At 39.3% G+C, this 20,967-nt stretch overlaps 1 protein-coding gene across 9 annotated transcripts in view; it reads left to right on the top strand.

Annotated features, from left to right (window-relative positions):
• Positions 1-20,967, top strand: part of AKT3 (AKT serine/threonine kinase 3) — a 272,181-nt gene that overhangs the window by 166,770 nt on the left and 84,444 nt on the right. For 8 of the 9 annotated variants that reach the window (XM_084623737.1, XM_084623739.1, XM_084623740.1 and 5 more), the window contains 3 exons: positions 9,792-9,923; positions 16,248-16,313; positions 19,502-19,570. In XM_084623737.1, coding sequence (XP_084479863.1) covers positions 9,792-9,923; positions 16,248-16,313; positions 19,502-19,570 — 267 coding nt within the window. The remainder of the gene's footprint in view (positions 1-9,791; positions 9,924-16,247; positions 16,314-19,501; positions 19,571-20,967) is intronic. The other variant, XM_084623741.1, reaches the window with a different exon arrangement.

The raw sequence follows: 20,967 nt of genomic DNA, 5'->3' as shown, positions 1-20,967 counted from the left end.
TACAGTGCTACAGAATGTTGAGGGATTTTGGCAGCAAGTCTAAAGCAAGCTGTAAAAAGCTAACCTCAGATGGGAAATGGAGATTTTTGATACGTAATAACTCAGCTGTACTTGAATAGAGTTTTTTTGAGGCCAGTAAAGGGTACATCCGTGATGCTATGGCCATTTCCCTGCAAAAATTCAAAGAAGGTTTCAAGAATTGTTTTAAAATGGAAAATGTTAAGTAACCTTAATACAGGGTGTGTTGTCACTTTCCCTGTATGTCCACAGAGTCAGCAGCCAGCAGTCCTGAATACTATAATAATGTTAATCATTCAGAATATTTTTTCTTGCTTCTTTTATTAAAGTCTCTTTTCTGTAAGAGAAAAGATAATAATCACTGGTTAGAAATCAGTCTAGACATATGATTTTGTGAGGCTCTTATAGTTGTTGGTATACTCAGAACCACAATTTATAACCATATAATCCATCTACCTTGTCATTTCTTTTCTATATGGATTTGTTTAACATCAGGGGTTTGTTGTACAATATGTCGTACACACAGTAGCTTTGTCACATGATTCTACATCTAAGCCCAATGAATTTTGCTTGTGCCTGCTCCATATGGTACACTTATGAGTAGAAGAACATAATCAGATTAAGAAACAAATACACAGAAATGGGACTACTCTGCTCTAGAAATGTAGTAAATTGAGTCTGTAAATAAAATGATCTTTAGAGTACATGATTTAATTTTGATAGACGAGGCTCCATCATCTTCAGTCTGGGTATTTCTGTAAATCAAAGGTGGTGCTTTTCATAAATAACTTTAAAAATCTTAATGGATATTGTAGCTATAAAATGCTAATGCCATCACTAGAATCCTGAAATGCATTATGCCAGATTAGTATATGAAGATTGTTTTTATTCCTCTCTGCACTTGTTCCTTATGGGCAGGATCTTGCTCTCATTGAAATCAATGGCAAAACTCCTGTTGATTTAAATAGGAACGGAATCAGTCCCTTTATGCACAGAGTATGTTCTTATGAGTTTTTCACAACTTGTTGTAAAGCCTGTTCTCTTTCTCATCCTTCAAATAAAACACCAGTAGTGGAGTCAATCAGCTCTATACAAGCATTAACTATGTGAACTTTTCTTAGTTATTTTGGCTTCCAACAACAGAAGCATGGAACCTGCAACTCTGCTCTCTCCATCTTTCTCTTACCTCATAAATTTGTTCTTCAGGATTCAGAATGAGTAAGAAGTAAGAAAAAGAACAAACAGTACCAGAACACTGGAGAAATAGGAGGTGAGGGGGAGGGACAGAGAAGAGAACCTCATCTAATAGATGGAAGCCCCTCAAGAGTCTAATTCCCTGTAACCCTCATGTGAATGGCTGTTTGCCCCTTTACCTCATCAAAGTTTTTAGTAGTCCCAGCTCTTTCATTCCTCTGGTTGAGTGGTGCTTCTTCAGTCTCCCAACATCCACCCATTGTATTCCTTGGCAGGCCTCACTGTGTTACTCTGCACTGTTTGCCATCTCTGAGCCCTTTGGTAAACACAGGAAGAGAACAGGAAGAGACTTTTGTCTTCACCACTAGGTCTATGACCATGGCCTGCTGTTAAGCCACTACTCAAAATCCTCCAAGGCTATTGCCTTCCTTTGTAATACCTGCTTTGATGCGGCATGTGTGAAAACTAGATCCATGATAGCACTGATTTTAGTTTCATTTGTGGAGATATTAGATTACAGATTCTTACAATAGGACTGGCTTTCTGCCCTTCCCTTAATATACCTATAAATGTGTTCATCTAGACCAAAGTATTCCCTTCTTCGTTGATGCTGTGCTAACTTTCTGAATTAACTTTGATAAGACTGTACTCACCCCAGTCTGCAGTTATTCTGAGGGAAGAGATGATCCGTTTTATGGAGGCCTTAGCTGGTCACACAGATTTCTGACTTTTAGAAGTGGTATGGCATGAAGTGCTTTCACTTTCCTTCTTCAGGCTCACAGAGTAGATGATCAACTGCCCTTTGGTAATCAAGCGGTTGTCCAATCCCCCAGGGGGAGAATGGCCAGTCTTACAGGTTAAGATACAAAGGATTCTGCCCAACCATGACCAAGCCGGTGTTCTGTTGAACAGGGATTTCTTGTGCTTTTCACTCTGCAAGAATCATATCTCCAGGCCATTCTCAGGCAGGCAGTTTTCACTACTTCAACACAGAGAAGAGCAAGAAAGTTGTTTGCTGCATGTTTGTTTACAAGACTGTTAAAATAGAGCAGATGACCTGGCTTCTTCTGTCAGAATTCTAATTGTGACTTGTGGGGAGATGAATAGATTCCAGGGTCCCAGAAGGGACCATTGTGATGATCTAGAATGACCTTCTGTATAACACATCCCATCTTGATTTAAAAATTGTCAGTGATGGCAAATGCACCATGACTCTAGTGGTTAATTACCATCACTGTTAAAAATTGATGCCTTTAGAACACTGGAGCCCCATGAAATTCTTTTTATTTTTTATAGTTTTTTATATGGGGGGTGGGGGTGGGGAGATTTCATGTTCTGTTTTATCTGTGTGTATGGTGAGAAGCTCTGGGGGATGGTTTCGATCCTGCCCTTAGAAGGTGGGAGGCACTGGGAGTTGCAGATTGCAGAGGGAGCCAGCCCTGCACTCACCCTGCAGCAGAGGTTCCTGTCCTGCAAGGCTGGGCCTGCCAGGTTGCAACAACACTCACTCAAATTTGCACCCCTTCCACCTCATCATTCCTGGAGTGGGGAGCTGGGCCCAGGAGCTGTGGCTACAGAGTGAGTTTTTCATTTTATTTAGTTTAGACATTTTTTGTTCAGTTTTGTGTTATTTCGTATTTGTAAAAAACACAGGGCTCTAGAGAAGACTAGTCTTTAGCTGAAGATACGTGATTAACATCTTCCATGTGGTCACCACACACTTGTGGTCACACATTACATGGTGGACCTGTTTGCAAAGCACAGTTGTAATTTAGAAGTGCTCTTCAAGCATCTGCTTAAAAGTTCCATGTGTCAACCATAATGTAATTATGCTTTATTATATGCAGGTTGGAACATAGAACAGAGAAAATTAACTACAGTAAAAGCTGTGTTATCCAGCACTTTACCAACCAGAAAGACCTAGAAACTGGCATTTCTGATAGGGTTGCCAGCAGTGTTCCCTCTCATTTTTCCCACCTATGTGCGGAATGAATTTTGTTATGCGTACCAATATGGAGGTGATGCGTGACAGGTGTCGGATCTGGGGCCAAGGGCTTCGGAGTGTGGGAGGGGACTCAGGGCTGAGGCAGAGGGTTGGGATGCAGGGGTATGAGGGGTCCGGCTGGGGGTGCGGTCTCTGGGGTGGGGCAGCAGATGAGCGTTTTGGGGTGCAGGAGGGTGCTCCAGAGCTACGGCGGAGGGAGCAGACTCCCCACAGCTCTCTCTCCCCGCAGCAGCACCTGGGCTGGGAGAGAGTTGCCTCTCCCCGCTGCATCAGCTGCAGAGCTGGGACCACAGGATAGGTGCCCCTCCCCTGGCAGGTCTGGGCTGGGTCAGGGCCAGGGTAAGGGCCCTAGCCACGGCAGAGTTGGGGCCAGGGGAGGTTGGGACCGGGGTAAGGACGCCCCTCCTCTGGTTGTGGCAGGCCCCTGAATGGGTTCTGCTAAGAAGGCTGCTGTGTGGCTGCGCAGCTTACAGAGAATTTAAGTTGCCAGGTGTCTGGATCTGGGTGGTGCTAACCTCGGGCGGCTCCCAGCAAGCAGTGACATGTCCTTGCTGCTGCTGCTAGGTAGAGGCGTGGCCAGACAGCTCTGCGTGCTGCCCCTTCCCTGAGCGCTGGCTCCGTAGTTCCCATTGGCTGGGAACCGCGGCCAATGGGAGCTGTGGGGGCGCCACCTGGATCCAGAACCCTGAAACCACTCCTGCACTCCAGCCTCTTGCCCTGAGCCCGCTCCCACACCAAAACTTACTCCCTCCATTGGTAAGTATAACTTTTAGTTAACCGGAATTTTTGACTAGCTGGCACGTCCCATTCACGCAACATACCAGATAACAAAGCTTTTACTGTACTTGATTTTCTTTTTGTCATAATCTTCTCCTCCTTCCTCATTCTGTCCCCTTCCTTTCCTCATTGCTCTTGCTTAGACATCTATATTGGTTTGGAGGTATCTGGACTGATAAATGTGGATAGAAATTATATAATCTAGATCAATATCTGTTTAGTGAAAAGAAGAGATCGGGACTGAAAGTCCAAGGATCTAATTCCTAATTTACGTATTTTGTTAGTTTTATTTAATTTTGGTCGTGCTTCCTTGGAACATTTTTTTGAGGTCGCTGAGACATTCATTGTTGAGACAAATATTGTTTAGTATTGTTTAACTGATGGTGTGCTCTGTGCTGTGAAAATGAAAGACAGTCTTTCCCTTGAAGAGGTTGTAGCTTAATTTCTGTTGGACCTCAAACCCTTTCCTGTCCAGGCACTTTGTGCAGATTCTTAATATCTTCTGCTCATTTCTAGAACTTTCAGTACTCTGTTTATTGCAAGAACAATTTTCTCCCAATCTATGAAAGAAGCTACTGCTATTCAGCAACAGAGTAATTATCACCACTAACTAGTAGCTGTATCATGTACTACCTACATGTTGATAAGATTTATAGATTGATGGTAGAAGGCTCTTTAATTTAGAAGACAAAAGCATTCTGTGAGTTCTCTGCTCGTCCTCAGGGGTTTAGATATATTATGATAGCTGTGCAATAACTGAGAAAGGGTCCATGTAATTATTTGAACAGCTATCTCTCATTTTTAGAACCTAGAGAAGTATATTTATGATCAGGATCGAACATTAGAGTTTGATGATAGCTGGTCACTGTATAATTAAAACATTTTGTTAATATACAGCCTGTTTCTGATTTATGAACTTTCACAGGTGCCTATTCACATGGAAAATATATGTAAAATAATGTTGATTATCCTTTTGAAAGTCTTTATGGAGTTTTAACAATTATTACAGATTATATTTTCTATAAATAAGGATAAAAATGAAAAAGTAAAGCACAACTGTTTTTAAGTCTGAGTTAATAGAAAAACTAATGGAGAGGGAGAAAAGAAAAATCCATGAATTGATGGGTCAAAGATCAACATTAGTATATCAACATGTTGAAATAGTACCAATAAATCCATACAGGTGTAATATACAGTTACATTCATAATTGGAGGAAAAAAACTTGTAAAATATTTTTAGGAAAGGAATCATGCTAAGCCAGGGGTTCTCAAACTTCATTGCATCGTGACCCCCTTCTGACAAGAAAAATTACTACATGACCCCAGGAGCCATGACAGAAGCCTGAGCCTGCCCACGCCCCACTGCCCTATATGGGGGGGGCCAAAGCCCGAGCCCCACTGCCCAGAGCAGAGGGGCCAAAGCAGAAGCCCAAGAGCTTAAGCCCCTGGTGGGGGGCCTGTAACCTGAGCCTCAGCACCTGGGGCTCGGGCTTGGGCTTCGGGCCCAGGCCTCAGCAAGTCTAATGCCAGCCCTGGCAATCCCATTATAATGGGGTCACAACTCACTTTGGGGTCCCGACCCACAGTTTGAGAACGACTGTGCTAAGCCTTCACTAAAAATTAACTGGTTAAAGATTTTAATAATAAAATCATCATATAAATTTAAAACCGAGTAAAAGAAGCATTCTTGATTAGGTCCTTTTTGAGATGATCTCTACCTGTTAATCCTCTTCCTTCTCTTTTGTTCTAAAAACTTCTTTGCATGATCAAATTGTTTAAACGTCTGGAGTTCACCATTATCAATTATCTTTGCTTTAGGTGGAAAGACCTTCACAGCTCTTTGTGCCCCAGTCACTTGCAATTTTTGACTTCTCTTTTTTTATGCCTCAGAGTTTTCTGTGCTAAATCAGCAAACATATTTAGTCACTTGCCTATAGGTCTCAGGTTTTGTGCAGTTCCAGGTGTGGAATTTTTACAAATTATTTAATGATCAAATTTTCAAACAGATTACCTAAAATCATAAACTTCATCTTTAAACACAGTTGTGTAGATTTATGGCAGGTAAAAGGCATAGACAGTCATGGAAAGTGAAACCCTCTATTTATCTACCAGCAGGTTTTTCAACAATAAAGGTGATAGAATTGATGTAATATACTTAGACTTCTTGAAGGCATTTGACTTAGTACTGCATGACATTTTGATTAAAAATCTATGATGATTCAAAATTAACATCTCACGTAAATGAATTAAAAACGGTCTAACTGAAAGGTCTCAAAACATAATTATAAATGGGGGAATCTTTGAGTGTGTGTGTTTCTATGGTGTTCCACAGGGATTGGGTCTTGGCCCTATGCTGTTTAACATTCAGTGACCCAGAAGAAAACTTTAAATCATCACTGATAGTTTGCAGCTGACACAAATTTGGGGAGTGCTAAAATAATGAAGGGGACAAGTCATTGATAGAGAACCTTCTGGATTGCTTGGGAGGCAGGGCACAAACACACAAGTGTTTTAATATTGCCAAATGTAAATATATACATCTAGGAACAAAGAATGTAGTCCAAGAAGGTTGTTGATAAAGAGGAGAGGTTTCAGATAAGAGCCATGAGAATGAATAAAGAATTAGAAAAAATTAGAATCTATAGTGATAGATTCAAGGAGCTCAATCTGTTTAGTTTAACAAAAAGAGGGGTAAGAGGTGACTTGATCACAGTCTGTAAGTACCTTCATGGGGAACAGGAATTTGATTATGGACTCTTTAGTCATCAGACAAAGCTACAACATGATCCAGTGGGTGGAAGTTGAAGCTAGACAAATTCAGACTAGAATTAATGGACACGTTTTTAACAGTGAAGATAATTGACCACTGGAACAATTTACCAAGGGTCATGGTGGATTCTCAATCACTGGAAAACTTTAAATCAAGACTGGACATTTTTCTAAAAATATGCTCTAGTTCAAACAGGAATTAATTCAGGTAAGTACTGTGGCTTGTGGTATACAGGAGGTCACACTAGATGATCACAGTGGTCTGTTTTGGCCTTGATAAATAAGTTCTGTCTAAGGATTACAGGGATATTTTGTTCTCCATGGTCTACACAGTTCTGAGCATCTCTGCTGAATATACCAAGTAGTGCAAAGCACGATAGGATGTTTGCCAAGCAGGAAATGTGATTCACTAAAATATTCTTATATAGTAGTCACAAAACATACATTAGATGGGAACAAAATTTAAGTACCACTGAGTTGGACTGGATTCAGAGTGGAGACCTACAGCAAGAGGTCATGAGGTATTTAGTCATCCTGTATGTGCTCATTTAAGTGGTGGTCCTGTATCTTTTTATATTTTAGCTTTAAAAATTCTACATTGAGCATTAAAGTTGCAAAGCCAAGTACTAGGAAATGCCAGAATTAATTTTGTTGGTGCAACTTTAGTTATGCCCCTGGTGCATATGCATTTATAAACAGACTTTAATTACATAATCACTCACCGTCTTTTCCCCCATGGATTGTCAGCAGGATTTCAACCTAGGAGCTTCAGAGCCACAACACAGATCTCTGCCACTTGAATGAAAGGAGTGAATGATACAGAAGTAGGCTTTTATTTTGTATGTGTATCAGCCCTAGAGAGGGAAATAACACATGCTTGGCCAGTGGATTACACAAGTGTAGGTGAGACAGCAGTGGGATGTTGGATATTGGGATTCCTGGGTTCTGGTTCTGGCAGCAGAGTGTGATCTAGTGGTTAGAGTCATCAGAGTCAAGCATGCAGGTTTTGCACACTCATTCTAAAGGCATCATTGCTAAGTGGATGAGTTTTGCATTGCTTTTGTCTTGGAGACCTGGGTTCTTTTTCTACATCTGCCTGAAGTGGCCATGTGCAACATCTCAATTACCTTATTTGTAATCTGGGGGGAATGATAGTTTCCTGTCCCTAGGGTAGGGATATGAGACCTTGGTCAGTAGAGAAGACAGTGCATAGAAATATTAACATCAATCTGTAGAAGAGGTGAGACCAGAACCCATAGTATTCTGGCTCCCAGCTGAGTACACATTATCTGGGACCAAAGGTTATTTTATGGGAGAGTCTCTTCCCTCGCTTCTCTCCCCTCCCCCCAATGTATGACACTTAGGGCTTGTCTACACTGGCGATTTACAGTGCTGCAACTTTCTCGTTCAGGGGTGTGAAAAAACACACCTCTGAGCACAACAAGTTTCAGCGCTGTAAAGCGCCAGTGTAGAGAGTGCACCAGCGCTGGGAGCTGTGCCTCTTGTGGAGGTGTGTGTGTTTTTTTTTTTTTTTTTTTTAAGAGCGCTGGGAGAGCTCTCCCAGAGCTGCGCCACAACCACATAAGCCACATTAAAGTGCTGCCAGTGTAGACAAGCCCTTAGCAAGGCATGTATGTGGAAAAGCAGCCTAGTGCATCATTGTCATTTGAGATGTGTGACAGATGAGAGGCCTAGTTGTCTATACAAGCAATCTTCTTTTTTCCTTCATAAGAGAGGGGTGTGTGTGTGTGTGTGTACATGCACGTGCACACACGGTCTTTATTAGGTATGAACAAAAATACCTAGGCATGGAAATGTGTTGAGAGTAGCCAAGTTGTGGGAGAATTATCATTAAATACCATTTCTCCCAAAGCAAGACCAGGAATGAGGAGCACCCTGTCACTGACAAGATCAGATTTAGTGGATTAGGTTGTTACTTGCAGCTCCTAAATGCCTTTCTCTGGCTTGGCCCCTTTTAAACACTCCTGGATTTCTAACAGTTGGTGATTTCTGGGTTCCTTATTTTCCAGATTTTTAATTTTTTTTAGAGACTCTCTTAAACTAGAGTATTTTATATAGTTTTTAAATTTGCAATTTCTGTTTTCATGTTTTCAGTCTGTATTCAGTGTTCACAGTATCTTGACACCCTTTATTAGTGCCTTCTGTAACGTCAAAACTGTTTTTAAAGAGTTATCAAGAGGCTTCAGGATGGTTTCCTCAGGATAACTAACCCCATCATGTAAAGACGGAGTGAGCGATGGTAGACTCAACAGATTCATCAGCCTCTTTACCCTGCCTGCTTATATCGATAGATATGAAGGTTTCCAGATCTGTTTGCTGCTAATATTTTGATTTCTTGGAATCCATTTTGTAGAAGTTTAGTTAAGTGAAAGAAAATAAAAATGCAAACATAAACACCAGGCTGGTTCTGAAAACAATCACGCAGTAAATTCTATACCCAAAGACTTAAATCAGCCAACAGCTGGTGCTAAGCTGCAAGGTCTGTTACTGGCATTGTATTGCAGTTAGTGGATCATGTATGGCTTTTTTTTTTTTAAAAAAAAAACAACCCCATAGTCCAGAGCCAGCAGCAGCCTGGTGTTAAAGGAAGCTTGTGAGTGGCCATATTTCTTCACTCCCTTCTGCTAGAGTTGATAATCTTTCTTAAACTGGCAGAATCCATGAATTTCAGAGGTAAGACTAATTTGTTCTGCATGTGCTGTTGCTAAGAATGATTACATATGATATATTTTTGGAGGTTTTTTTTAGGGAATATAAACTGCAATAATTATATTAATGAATGCATTAAGAATGTAGTTGAAGCCTTAAACTAAAATGTTCTTCACTATTCTGAATTTGATTGTGGAAATTCACTATTTGTATAACTTGGTCTTAACTTCCTATCAATGGTACTGTTTGGTAGTGGCAGTGCACCGAATGTGCATATCTATACATACAGAGAGAGAGAGAGAGAGAGAATCAGAATCTGCATAGTACAAATCCTATTCTTGATTTTTGCTCCATCCAGACAATGAATGATTTTGACTATTTAAAACTGCTGGGGAAAGGCACTTTTGGCAAAGTTATTTTGGTCCGAGAGAAAGCAAGTGGAAAATATTATGCGATGAAGATTTTGAAAAAAGAAGTTATTATTGCAAAGGTAAGCTTATATTTTAATAATTTTTCTGCTCAAGTATTCCTTTGGGTGGGAAATTCCATATATAAGAGGCAAAACACCTGTGGTTTCTGATGGTAACTATAAGTTTGTAAAGGGATCTAAGTTCTCTTAATATTTGTACTTCATGTGACTTTTTCCATTGCCTTACCAATCTAATGAGCAGAAAGCACTTGGATGCATCCTTGCTGTGGTCGTCTGGATCTATGTTTAGGAAAGCATCAGACAGATTGTGCAAGTCAGGTTTAACTAAGAAGAAAATGTACTGTGAGAAGTACTGTAGGCTTACAGGAAAAGATTATTTAAAAGTAAACTGGGATCATTCTCAGAGTAATTTGCGTGAAGTGGAGAAATTAAATATAGCTTATATTTTATTCCCTACCTTGCTAGGTAAGGCAGCTGTTCATGGGATAAAGAATTAAAACTTTCCATTCCTGTGGGACAGGAAAAATCTGAAGTTTATGCATGCAGGGCTGATGTTAAAGGGGCAGGATCAAATAGTTTAAACTTACTGTTTGATTAGCCTGGTATTGCCAACTGTTGTGATTTGATTCTTAGGCTGTCGCTGTAAACTCTCCATGTAGCCGCTCTAAGCTGATGGGAGAGAGCTCTCCCATTGGCTAAATTACTCCAGCCCCTGCAAGTGGCGGTGGCTATGTCGGCTGGAGAAGCTGTAGTGTAGCTATAGAGTGGAGATGGGCAAATTACGGCCCATGGGCCACATCTGGCCCATGGGACCATCCTGCCCGGCCCTTGAGCTCCTGGCCGGGGAGGCTAGCCCCCGGCCCCTCCCAGCTGTCCCCCCTCCCCCACAGCCTCAGCTCGCTGTGCCGCCAGTGCTCTGGGTGGAGGGACTGCGAGCTCCTGCCGGGCAGTGTGGCGGCGGGGCTGGCTCCGGCCAGGCAGCGTGGCTGTCAGTCCCGGTGCTCTGAGTGACATGGTAAAGGGGCAGGGTGCGAGGGGGTTGGATAAGGGGCAGGAGGTCCCAGGGGTAAGTCAGGGGACAGGGAGCAGGGGGCGGTTGGATGGGGTGGAAGTTGGTGGGGGGGTGATCAGGGGATGGGGAACAGGGGGTGTTGGATAGGTGTGGGAGTCCTGGGGGGGCTCTCAGGGGGCGGGGGTGTGGATAGGGGTCGGGGCAGTCAGGGGACAGGGAGCTGGGGGGAAAATCCTGGGGGGGGGCGGTTAGGGGTGGGGGGTCCTGGGAGGGGGTGGTCAGAGGACAAGATGCAGGGGGGTTGGATGGGTCGGAGGTTCTGAGCAAGGCAGTCAGGGGGAGGAAGCGGCAGGGGGTGCATAGGGGGCAGGGACCAGGCTGTTTGGGGAGGCACAGCCTTCCCTGCCTGGCCCTCCATACAGTTTCGGAACCCCGATGTGGCCCTCAGGCCAAAAAGTTTGCCCACCCCGCTGTAGAGTGTAGCTCAAAGAGTTCAAGGCCAGCGGCACCGTCAAATCATTTAGCGTGACCTCCTGTGTAACACAGGCCCTTAAATTTCACCTAGTTACCCCTGTATTGTGCCCAGTAACTTATTGTGACCTTTGCAATATTTGGTGGTTTATGAAAACCCCAGCTGCTGGTATCAGATTATTATGTGAGAATTTTATCTTTCATCTTAAAGAGAGTAAATTTCTTGTCACGTGGAAAAGTTTAAAAATTTGAACTCTAGATGCTGCAATGTCAGAAGGCAAATCCAAAGAACCCCAATCTGATGATTTTTGTTGGCCTGACTCACGATATTTGAGTGCCTGGGGTTGGCAAAACTGATAACGATAAAATTCTAATCGGATTTTTCTCATGCATTTTATATATTTCACTTTTAAAATATCACTCTATACATTTTTGCTTTTAAATATAACTGTGGGATGAACTGTTATATGCCAGAACTTGCAGCCAAGGAGGATGGGGGCTATGGTGGCTTTGTGTCTTCCTGATTCTGGACAGCTCCAAGGGCTAGAGCAGTTCTCAATGCAGTTTAGACAATCCTGTGGGTGTACAGCGTCTGCTTCTGTTTGTTCTATGGGTGTAAGTGCTCTTCAGAGCAGCCCTACCCCCAACACCTTTGTCCTCAGCATGGCCCTTATGTTAGTGCTTGTGTAGGGGTCCCCAGGAGGCAGTCTGATGGCTATTTTTCTTAGTTCCTGTGCTGAGAGAATCCTTACCTGGCTGCATGCAGGGCCTTTAGAGTCCCTTTAAGCCATTTTCTTGCCCTTTTGCCCAGTGTAAAAGTGCCATAGTTGGGGTGGCTTTTATATCAGTTAGACAAAACCAATATTTTGGCTTCCCTTTTTTATGCTGATGGCTGCTGCAGTAATACTGAACTTAAAATAAAGTTAAAATAATATACTTATTTTTCTATCTCTGTGTAGCAGGTTCTGCTCTCCATTAAACTAGTGAAAATCTAAAGTAATTCTGTTGAGATCAATGAAGTTACTCAGTTTACTTCAGAGAGCAGAAGCTTGCCCATTAGGATAGTGCCGGAGACCCAGATTTTTTGTTTAGTTTGATCTCACCCATGTTAACCGAGTAGCTTTAATGTCTGAGGAAGCAACACGTTCCTTAATCTCTCAACTTTGACCTCTCTAGATTACTTTTAATAGCTTTGGAGGCAGTGGTGTTCAGTTTTCCATGGCTGATAGGGTGGTAGTGATGATGTGAGGTCCTGGTGAAGTTTAGAATGGGGGATATATTTGGGTCTTCAGAAAATTTGGTAGATTCTCTTTCCCTTCCCACCACATGCAAAAATATGACAGGCTGGTAGGCACAGTTGATTGGCACACTAACATCAAATAGATCCACAGAGATTTATAAATAATGATAGCATTTAACCTCTGGAGCGGAGTGCTTAAATTGACACTTAAGAGCACAAGTTAAAATAAGTTCTTCAGTGTCAACCTAGTCTTCATTTAAGTACATCACATAGTTGACTAACCGCTTGGTGTAATATGCACTAGTGAAAACTATGATTGTAATAGTAGGTGTGTTATGGGTCAGGTTTGAGATGTAATGGCACAGCTGTTTATGGAAAGGTTGTATGGTATCTGCCCAGTTCAATTTTTGTGACAGATCAAACATGGCATTTGTCTGGAACTTGCTACCAGTATTATTAAATCCTGGGCCAATGAGATCATTGACAGCTTTTAATACCCTATACTTCATGAACCATTGAGGTTATAAACAAAATTTAGAAATCTTTGATAATTCCCAGCCTTTCATTTGTACACATTTGTTTGCACCTCAAGCACAGTGAGATATATTGGACCTAAACTTTGCATTTAATTTAATTTGTTTCTTTTCCCACCACTTAAATTCTGGCATGATTTTTGAGAATCGCTAAAACTATAAACGAAGAGGCACATCCTCAACTGGTGCTCCAGTGTCAATTTACACCATCTAAGGATCTGCCTCTTAGTTTCTTATCCGCTCAAGAATGGGGTTTTCAGCAGTATTCCATGTTGGCCAAACTCAGGTTTAATTGAAATCAATGGGAGCAGAATTAGGCCAATGCTTAGTGCTTTTGAAAATTCCATTCTAATGCTCTGTGCTACCTAAAGCAGCTGGGAATCCTAGCTTTCAAATGAAATAAAGTATTAATCTCTAAGTCTAAAGCTTGTGATGTAACAACTATGAAAATCGTGCCAGAATTGAACACCAGGAGTGAGGAAGCAAGATAAGAATTAGAATAACTTGATTTTTATAGTATTGTTACCAAATGTGTCTCAAATGGCATTGTGGGATTCCATGTTTGCTTACGTGTCAGAGATTCCTTATATTATGTTCCCATCTCCATATATAGAATACTGATCATTGATATCCAGTTGGGGCTGGTTGGTGCTCATCACTTCTGAAACTCAGGCAGATATCTAAATGACTTAACACTCCTATTTTTGAAAATCTTCGCTGTTTTGAAATGTGCTCAGTTTACAAGTAATACAGTTTTTTTCCTAACTTTTAGTCCTGTGAATTCAACCTGAGAAATCAAGCCTCAGTCCTTTTTCCCACATCACCACTAATAAAGGTTCTGCAGGCCAAAGTAGGCCCTTGAATAAACCTGCACAGTCCTCCTACCTATAATGGGTTTGCATAGGTATCACTGATTGGAACTTAACAATTCTGTCAGTGTGTTTTGTGCAAGCGGGAATAGAGCCCTCCTTGCATACTCATAGCTGTGTGATCTTTGCAGAGGTACCAAGCGTAAAGTGCACTAAAATCTTACGCCCTGATCCTACAAACACTTAAATATATGTTTAATTTTGCTTTTGTGTGTGGTTCCATTTACATAATATGAGTAATGTTATGCACGTTTTAACTATTTGCAGGGTGAGGGCCTTATTCAGTAACTAAAAATAAACAAGTATGATGTAGTAAAAACAGACAGCAGATCTGTTGAATCCGAGGGTTCCATTTTTACATAGTCACTGTTCAGAGCAGAATTGTAATGTCATTTTATTTACTTTTGTTATTTGAATGTTAAGTTCTCTACAATGTTTCAGCAGCTCCATAAATCTTAAATAATAGGTAAATTTTGTACTTCACTGTAGTTGTTTTTCCCCATGAAATCAAGGGGCATTTGAGAGTCATCCTATTGGTGATTAACGTAAGTAGTTTGTTTCCACACTGAAAAGGAAGACCTTTTCTCCCCCATCCCTAATCATAGTAGTATTTGTGCTTCGCTTCGTCTTCTCTTGAGAGTGGATATGGAAACTGCTTGTCACTTCAAATTGTATTTTAGACTTCTTGGGAAAGGAGTCAAAGCAGATGTAAACTTTTATTTAAGATATGAAATTGATATTATGATTATTGATATTATTTAAGGTTTAGGGAAGTATTGAGATGTTTTATTAAATTAACTGAACGGGAAAAATATGAAAAAGATTTGTAACAAGTTAGGGCCAATCCATGTGCTTAAGATTCAAGTGTGAATTGCTGGAGCCAGAAATATATTCTGATATATCATTACATGCTTTCCGGAAAAATAACGATGAAGTGAAGAGAGAGGAATTCTTGTTGTTTTTCATGGATACTAAATCTACTCTCAGACTTTCAGACAATAAAAAAGGGGGAGGGGAATATTCACAAAGCATATGAAGTAGAGTTCTAAAAAGTAACGTGACATTGCCCTTTCTAGTTCTTTATGGAAATTTTTTTTATAAACTTCTAAAAATGTGTTAGAAAATCCTCATAGTTCCTCCACTAAACTGTTTTAATGCCTTCCTGTTGTATGTGGTAGTATTACATTCACCCAACATTTCAGTGCTATTCATTTTCATACACTAAATGACACCATAAAGTTTTAACCACTAACTTTCTGTTGCTGTTATTTTTAACTTCTTATTTTGACAGTCTTCTTTTCAGTATAATTTATAACTCCTGCCATCTTTGGTTAATTTGTAGCTTAAGGGTATCTTTTCTTCATAGTTTAGACTAATTAATATGTACAGTGCAATAGCGTTACATTTTCATTACTTATATCGCTATTTAAAAAGTATACTTTGAACAAATGCATTTGCTTGTTATTTCTGATATTTCTGATTCGCACCAAACTAATCTTCCATTCACTATGATATTCAGCAGTTGCTAGGCAACCCACACAGTAAGTTGCTGACCCTCCTACCCTTTTTAAGATAATGCATCTAGCAGAGGGGTTATTTTACGGAATTTTCTTTGTGAACCACAAATCAGACTTATGTTTTTGATGTTATTGAGTTAAATTATTTTAAAACTCTAATTTATCATTTAGAGATTTATTGCTACTCTAATTTTGAGTTAGTTGTAAAAATTTAGAGAGCCTCTGAAAATGTTAGTTTCTTTCATATTAAGATTAATTTGGGTGTGATACATGCAATTGCCTCCCAAATTTTATCCATTTGCATTTGATACAAAAATAAATAATTAATGATTAATAAAAACTTGTAGACTGTTACATGTGTAATACTAGATGCTTCACAGCAGAACGACTATGTAGGACCATAAGTTGTCTGTATTTTTAAACCATCAATTCCTTAATAATTTCCTCATATACAGAAAGTAGTATAATAATTCATCCATAGCACTAGAAAAAATAGGGACTCAAGTACAGGGTGTGTTAATTCATCTTTTTCCACATTAAGAGCTACGTTTAATTTTCTACCTGTGTTTTTAGAATATATTTGAATGATAGAATTCTTTGAAAAGAAATAGTACATTCAGTTTTGACAATTGTTATCTCATTTTAAGATTTTGTATCTGTCTTTCCTGAAGTAGTGAAATTAGACTTATAAATTATATTTAATTTTCATCTCTCAATTCATGTTGAACCCTTTGTTATTCAGGATGAAGTGGCTCACACTCTTACAGAAAGCAGAGTATTAAAAAACACTAGACACCCTTTTTTAACGGTAAGTATTGGGAATACAGAATAATTTTTTTAAATGGGTAATTTTTAACCTGAGAGATATACAGTTATTGGAAAGAAGTTGTAAATAAATGCATTTTAAAACTTTGTATAACTCATGTGACTTAGGGTGGCAAATATCTTGAGTTTATGGTAAACAATATTAGAGTTTGGAAAATGCATTTAAGGTTTGTGGTTTAGAAATACTAATGGATCTAATAGTTTGATAGAGCTTAAATTATATGAAAGCAAAAAAGTTAGTTGTAAACTTAATGTTGCATTTTTTGTGTGGATTTGTTTATCCACTAAAATAAAAATTAAGTTGTAGAATTTTTTACACATTGTCAAGAGACTAATTAGAAGAAAGTGGATTTTAAACGGTTAGAAATTGAAGGCATGATATTGAAACACAGTTTGTGCCTGGCAAACATAAGGTAGAATAACAATAGTTCAGTATCTTTGTGTACTGTGTGCTGATTAAATGTTTTAGAATACGTAATATGGACAATAAAATGTATTCACCATTTTTATTATGTATTAACAAAATAAAGGAAATAGAATCACAAATTAAATCCATTTGAGGTTCACTGCAAATTAAGGTTAGTCTACAGTTAAGGAAACCAGCTTCCCAATATAAAACTAAGTTAAATCCCTCCTCACTCTCAATTTACCCAAAAATATATTGATGTCAAATTTTCAGAAAATTAAGAAAAACAAATAGTTTTATTCTGGTCTTCTACTGTGTTCAAAAAACAATGCTTAGTGGGTTGTAACGTTAATCTAGGAGACTATTATAGATTTTTCTTTCTTATTTTTGAAAATAAGGCTAATTATAATATGAACATGATGAACTATATATAAACTGATTTATAAACAAACCATTTAGAAAGCAATGGATATATGGATGATAAAGGTTTTTTGGATATATATTAAACTAGATATATTAAAACATTATTATAAAAGTATATTGGGAGAAATGAGAACTTCAGAAGTTTCTTAAATTTCAGAGTATAAAGAGAGGCAAGAATATGTCTGGCATAGCCCATTTCAGAATCTAGAACATGTGACGGTAGATTCATCATCTCTTAAAGTGCCTTCCATGCTTATGATGCTGAACAAATAGTAGTGATATGATCATTTACCAGTTGTAGATTTGTTTGTTCACTCAAGATGAAAGAAACCCACACTCAATGTCTGGAAGGTCATTTCCTAAAATGTTAGTGTTTGTAACAAGAAAGATTAAATAAATTAACAAAATTATTATTTAGCATTAAGCAGAAAGTAAATAGAAAACTCATCTTCGGCTTCAAGTCAATCCTGTAACTCTGGTTCTTGAACTCTGCCTTCTTATATATGAGGTCTTCCCAGAGTTTCCCAAGCCAGCCCCTCTTGTAGTCCTTCTCAAGCTGGTCAGGAAGTGGTTTTCCCCTTCTGCAGGAATTTGAGATTTCAAAAAGCTTTCCTAGTCCCAACTGGGATGACTGGTCAATTCTGAAAATTTTAATGAACCAAATATCTGAAAGAAATATTACATTGGTTCAGTGAAAACATTTTGTTTAATTAATTTCAAAATGTTTCATTTTGATTGTGAACTTTTAAATTTTTGAACTGTTTTTACTAAACATTAAATTTTGAAATGAAGTGATTTCACACTGAAAAATTGAACTTCTGTTTTGAAAATGCTGAGAATGGGGCACTAATAATTTCAGTTTTCTTGTTTTGTTTTTTTTTAATTCAAACAAGAAATTTGTCAAAACAAAAAAGCTTGGTTTTGATGAAACGGCAGTTTCCAACAAAAAAAATGTAGTCAAATTTGTGACCAGCTTCTTTTAAGTAAAGATAAATAGGGGGGAAGATAAGCTGAAATTAACTTTGTTCTTCAGGGAATAGTGTCTCTACTGCATACATTGATATAATTTCTTAGTTTCTCCCTTTAAAAAGTACTAATTTTTTCCTTCAAAGTCATATATGTAATTCAGATATTCAATTTCATCATAAACTCTCTGTATAGCATAATGTCCTGTTGTGATAACTTGTTCATTTTGCTGTTTTAAAAGCTATTTTATGGAGGCTGAGGCTGACATTATAGCTATACTTGGCAGACCAAGTAGACATTTTGGGCCAAATTGTGCTAAGCTTGTCCAGTAGCACAAAGGAGAATATGACGCATATGGGTACAAGGGGTGGGGAGTGGGCAAAGCCTTGGCCTTGCTCCTCAAACCACTGGTCACATAGCTGGTATGTCTGGGAGCTATATGCTGTACCAGGTGTAGATCCAGCACAGTTTTCTCCCTTCCCAGAGCAGCCGGGAGAACAGCAGGGCAGTTGACTCCCTTAGCCACAGTCTCCCTCCTGGGCTACTCTAGGGACAGCACAACAACGTGCAGCTCTGCTTACTCTAGGTACGTTGTTAAGTCATGATCTATCCTTTCATAATTACATTGAATCTTGCTACACTGCATTTCAAATAATTGGGCCAAATGCATATCTGTAATGGATTTATAGTCAGTAGATTTACACCAGGAATGACTTTGGCCCATCATGAGCCATTCAAACCTTGGGAAGTCAAAATTTTAAATTATATGAATAATAAATGTTAATACTTTTTAAAAGTTATATATAATTCTATATATTATTCATGTGGCACTGAAAAAATCTTCAGCATTGTACAGTACATTAAAATAAAGGCAGTACTGCTCTGAAGATAAGACAGACAGACATAGGGATCACATTGAAGGTTCCTCCTTGCTCCCCTTCTCCCACAATATTATAATATTTCTTCTTATGGGTACCATGGAAAAAGTTGACTTGAGTGGTATTAGAATGAGGAGAGGACTATGGTGGAAGATGTGTGGCTAATACTACACATTTGGAAGTGAGGAAGACATTTCATTTCATAGTAGGATTAGAAATGCCAGTAGAAAACTCTGCTTATTTTTAATGGCAACATAGTAAAAAATAATTCTTATTAATGTACGCTCTGCTGAGTGAGCAAAACGTGTAGACTTTTCTTGTCAATGGCTTTCATAGTAGAGTGCTTCAGATAGAGAAGTAGGAAACAGTGATGATACATTCCAGCAATCAGATTTGTCTGTTTAACAAGATACCACTACATTTTTGCTACCATTCTAATTACTAGAAATCAGGTTAATATGTGAAGATAATTTTTTTTTGTTTTTTCTTCTCTTTAAGTCTTTGAAATATTCCTTCCAGACAAAGGATCGTTTGTGTTTTGTGATGGAGTATGTTAATGGGGGAGAGGTGAGTCAAAGAAAAAAAATTGCATTTACACTGGTATTGTTGCCATTAGGTAGTATTTTTAAAGATGTACTTTGTCCTGAAATTTTCTACTTCCTCAAAGTTCACTGGATTTTTTAAAAATTATTTGTGTTTGATTTAATTTTTTTAAAATAGGAAACTACCTATAAAAAGTTTAGGGCCAGATTTTCAGAAGCATGCTTTGATTTTTGAAAATCTTGTTTGTTTTATTTTAAAGTTTCAGTGCATGTCAAAGAAATAAGTTTAGCGTTATAGCTAGCAGTCTAGCCATGTGCATGCCTACTGCCTACTAGAGACTCTTCCCTCCTGCAGCCTGTACTCCTCCCTCCAAGTCTCATGCAGGTTGCTACATCTTTCCTTTTAACAATTGTAGTTGTCTCTTTTGTACAAGTGTTTGACTTGCAGGGGCCAGAGGTTACTAGTACATAATCCACCCATAGGGACGTGGCCTTTAGAGCCATCCCATTGCTGCCTGTTAGGCCTCATAATTCTTCAGTTGTGCTGGTCTTTGGTAGCCTACTTCTTGTTTATGTTATCACTGTTGGTGGGGCACTTGCTGCCGTCCTGTTGCTGCCTTTATTCTGTTGGTTGGTGTCCTGTTGGTCCTCTGTATTGCTCATATACTTAATTTCTTCCAACTCTCCTGTGTCAGGCCAGTTGACAATTGAGGTGGTTCTTGTGTCTTCACCTGCCTGTCCATCACTACACTGCAGTTGTCTTCTGTTTTGTCTCTGCCACTGTTCTGAATCTGTACCTACCTTATTTGACCTGTGTTCCATTGCAGCTTGAACTGTTACCTTGTGCCACTGCTTTGTGTGGCTGTTTGAAGGTTGGACTGTAGACTTGCTTACCTCTGTGTAGTGGCCTTAGGTCTTTGGCTCTTTTGTTGTAGTGGAATGTCCACTTAGCTTGGCATTCCCTTAACTGTTTTAGTGTACTGTCCTTTGTTCCTTTGCTGGGCTGCAGCTGACAGTCCTACCTGAGAAGTAAAGTCTTGGTTCTCTTGTCAGTCTCTGTCCTGGGTGGCTCTCTATTCCCTGGGAGCGTTTATTGCGATGCTCCAATGTTGTCAGGTAGAAGGATCCTTTCCTGTCTGTTTTGCCTTTGGCATCAGTTTCTTGGCTTTGACTGCCAACTTGGTGCAGAGTCTTTCTTTTTGTTTTGGATGTAGTGTATTGTGACCCATTGTCTGAGCATAGTAGGTCAGGTTTGTCATATCTTGCAAAATGAACCGTTAATTTCCCGATGACACTTCTGGCCTGAGTTTTTTTTCCAGGTAGTTCACCTCCCAGAAATTGGAGTAGTAACCTGCTTTGACCATGTAACTTTTAATAACAGGAATTAACTTTTTTCCAGGGTTCAGATGGGATTTCATGAGG

The sequence above is a fragment of the Lepidochelys olivacea genome (assembly GCF_965140295.1).
Source record: "Lepidochelys olivacea isolate rLepOli2 genome assembly, chromosome: 3".
Taxonomy (NCBI): Eukaryota; Metazoa; Chordata; order Testudines; family Cheloniidae; genus Lepidochelys; species Lepidochelys olivacea.
The sequence above is the reverse complement of the archived record's forward strand: the minus strand, read 5'-3'. Positions and strand labels throughout refer to the sequence as shown.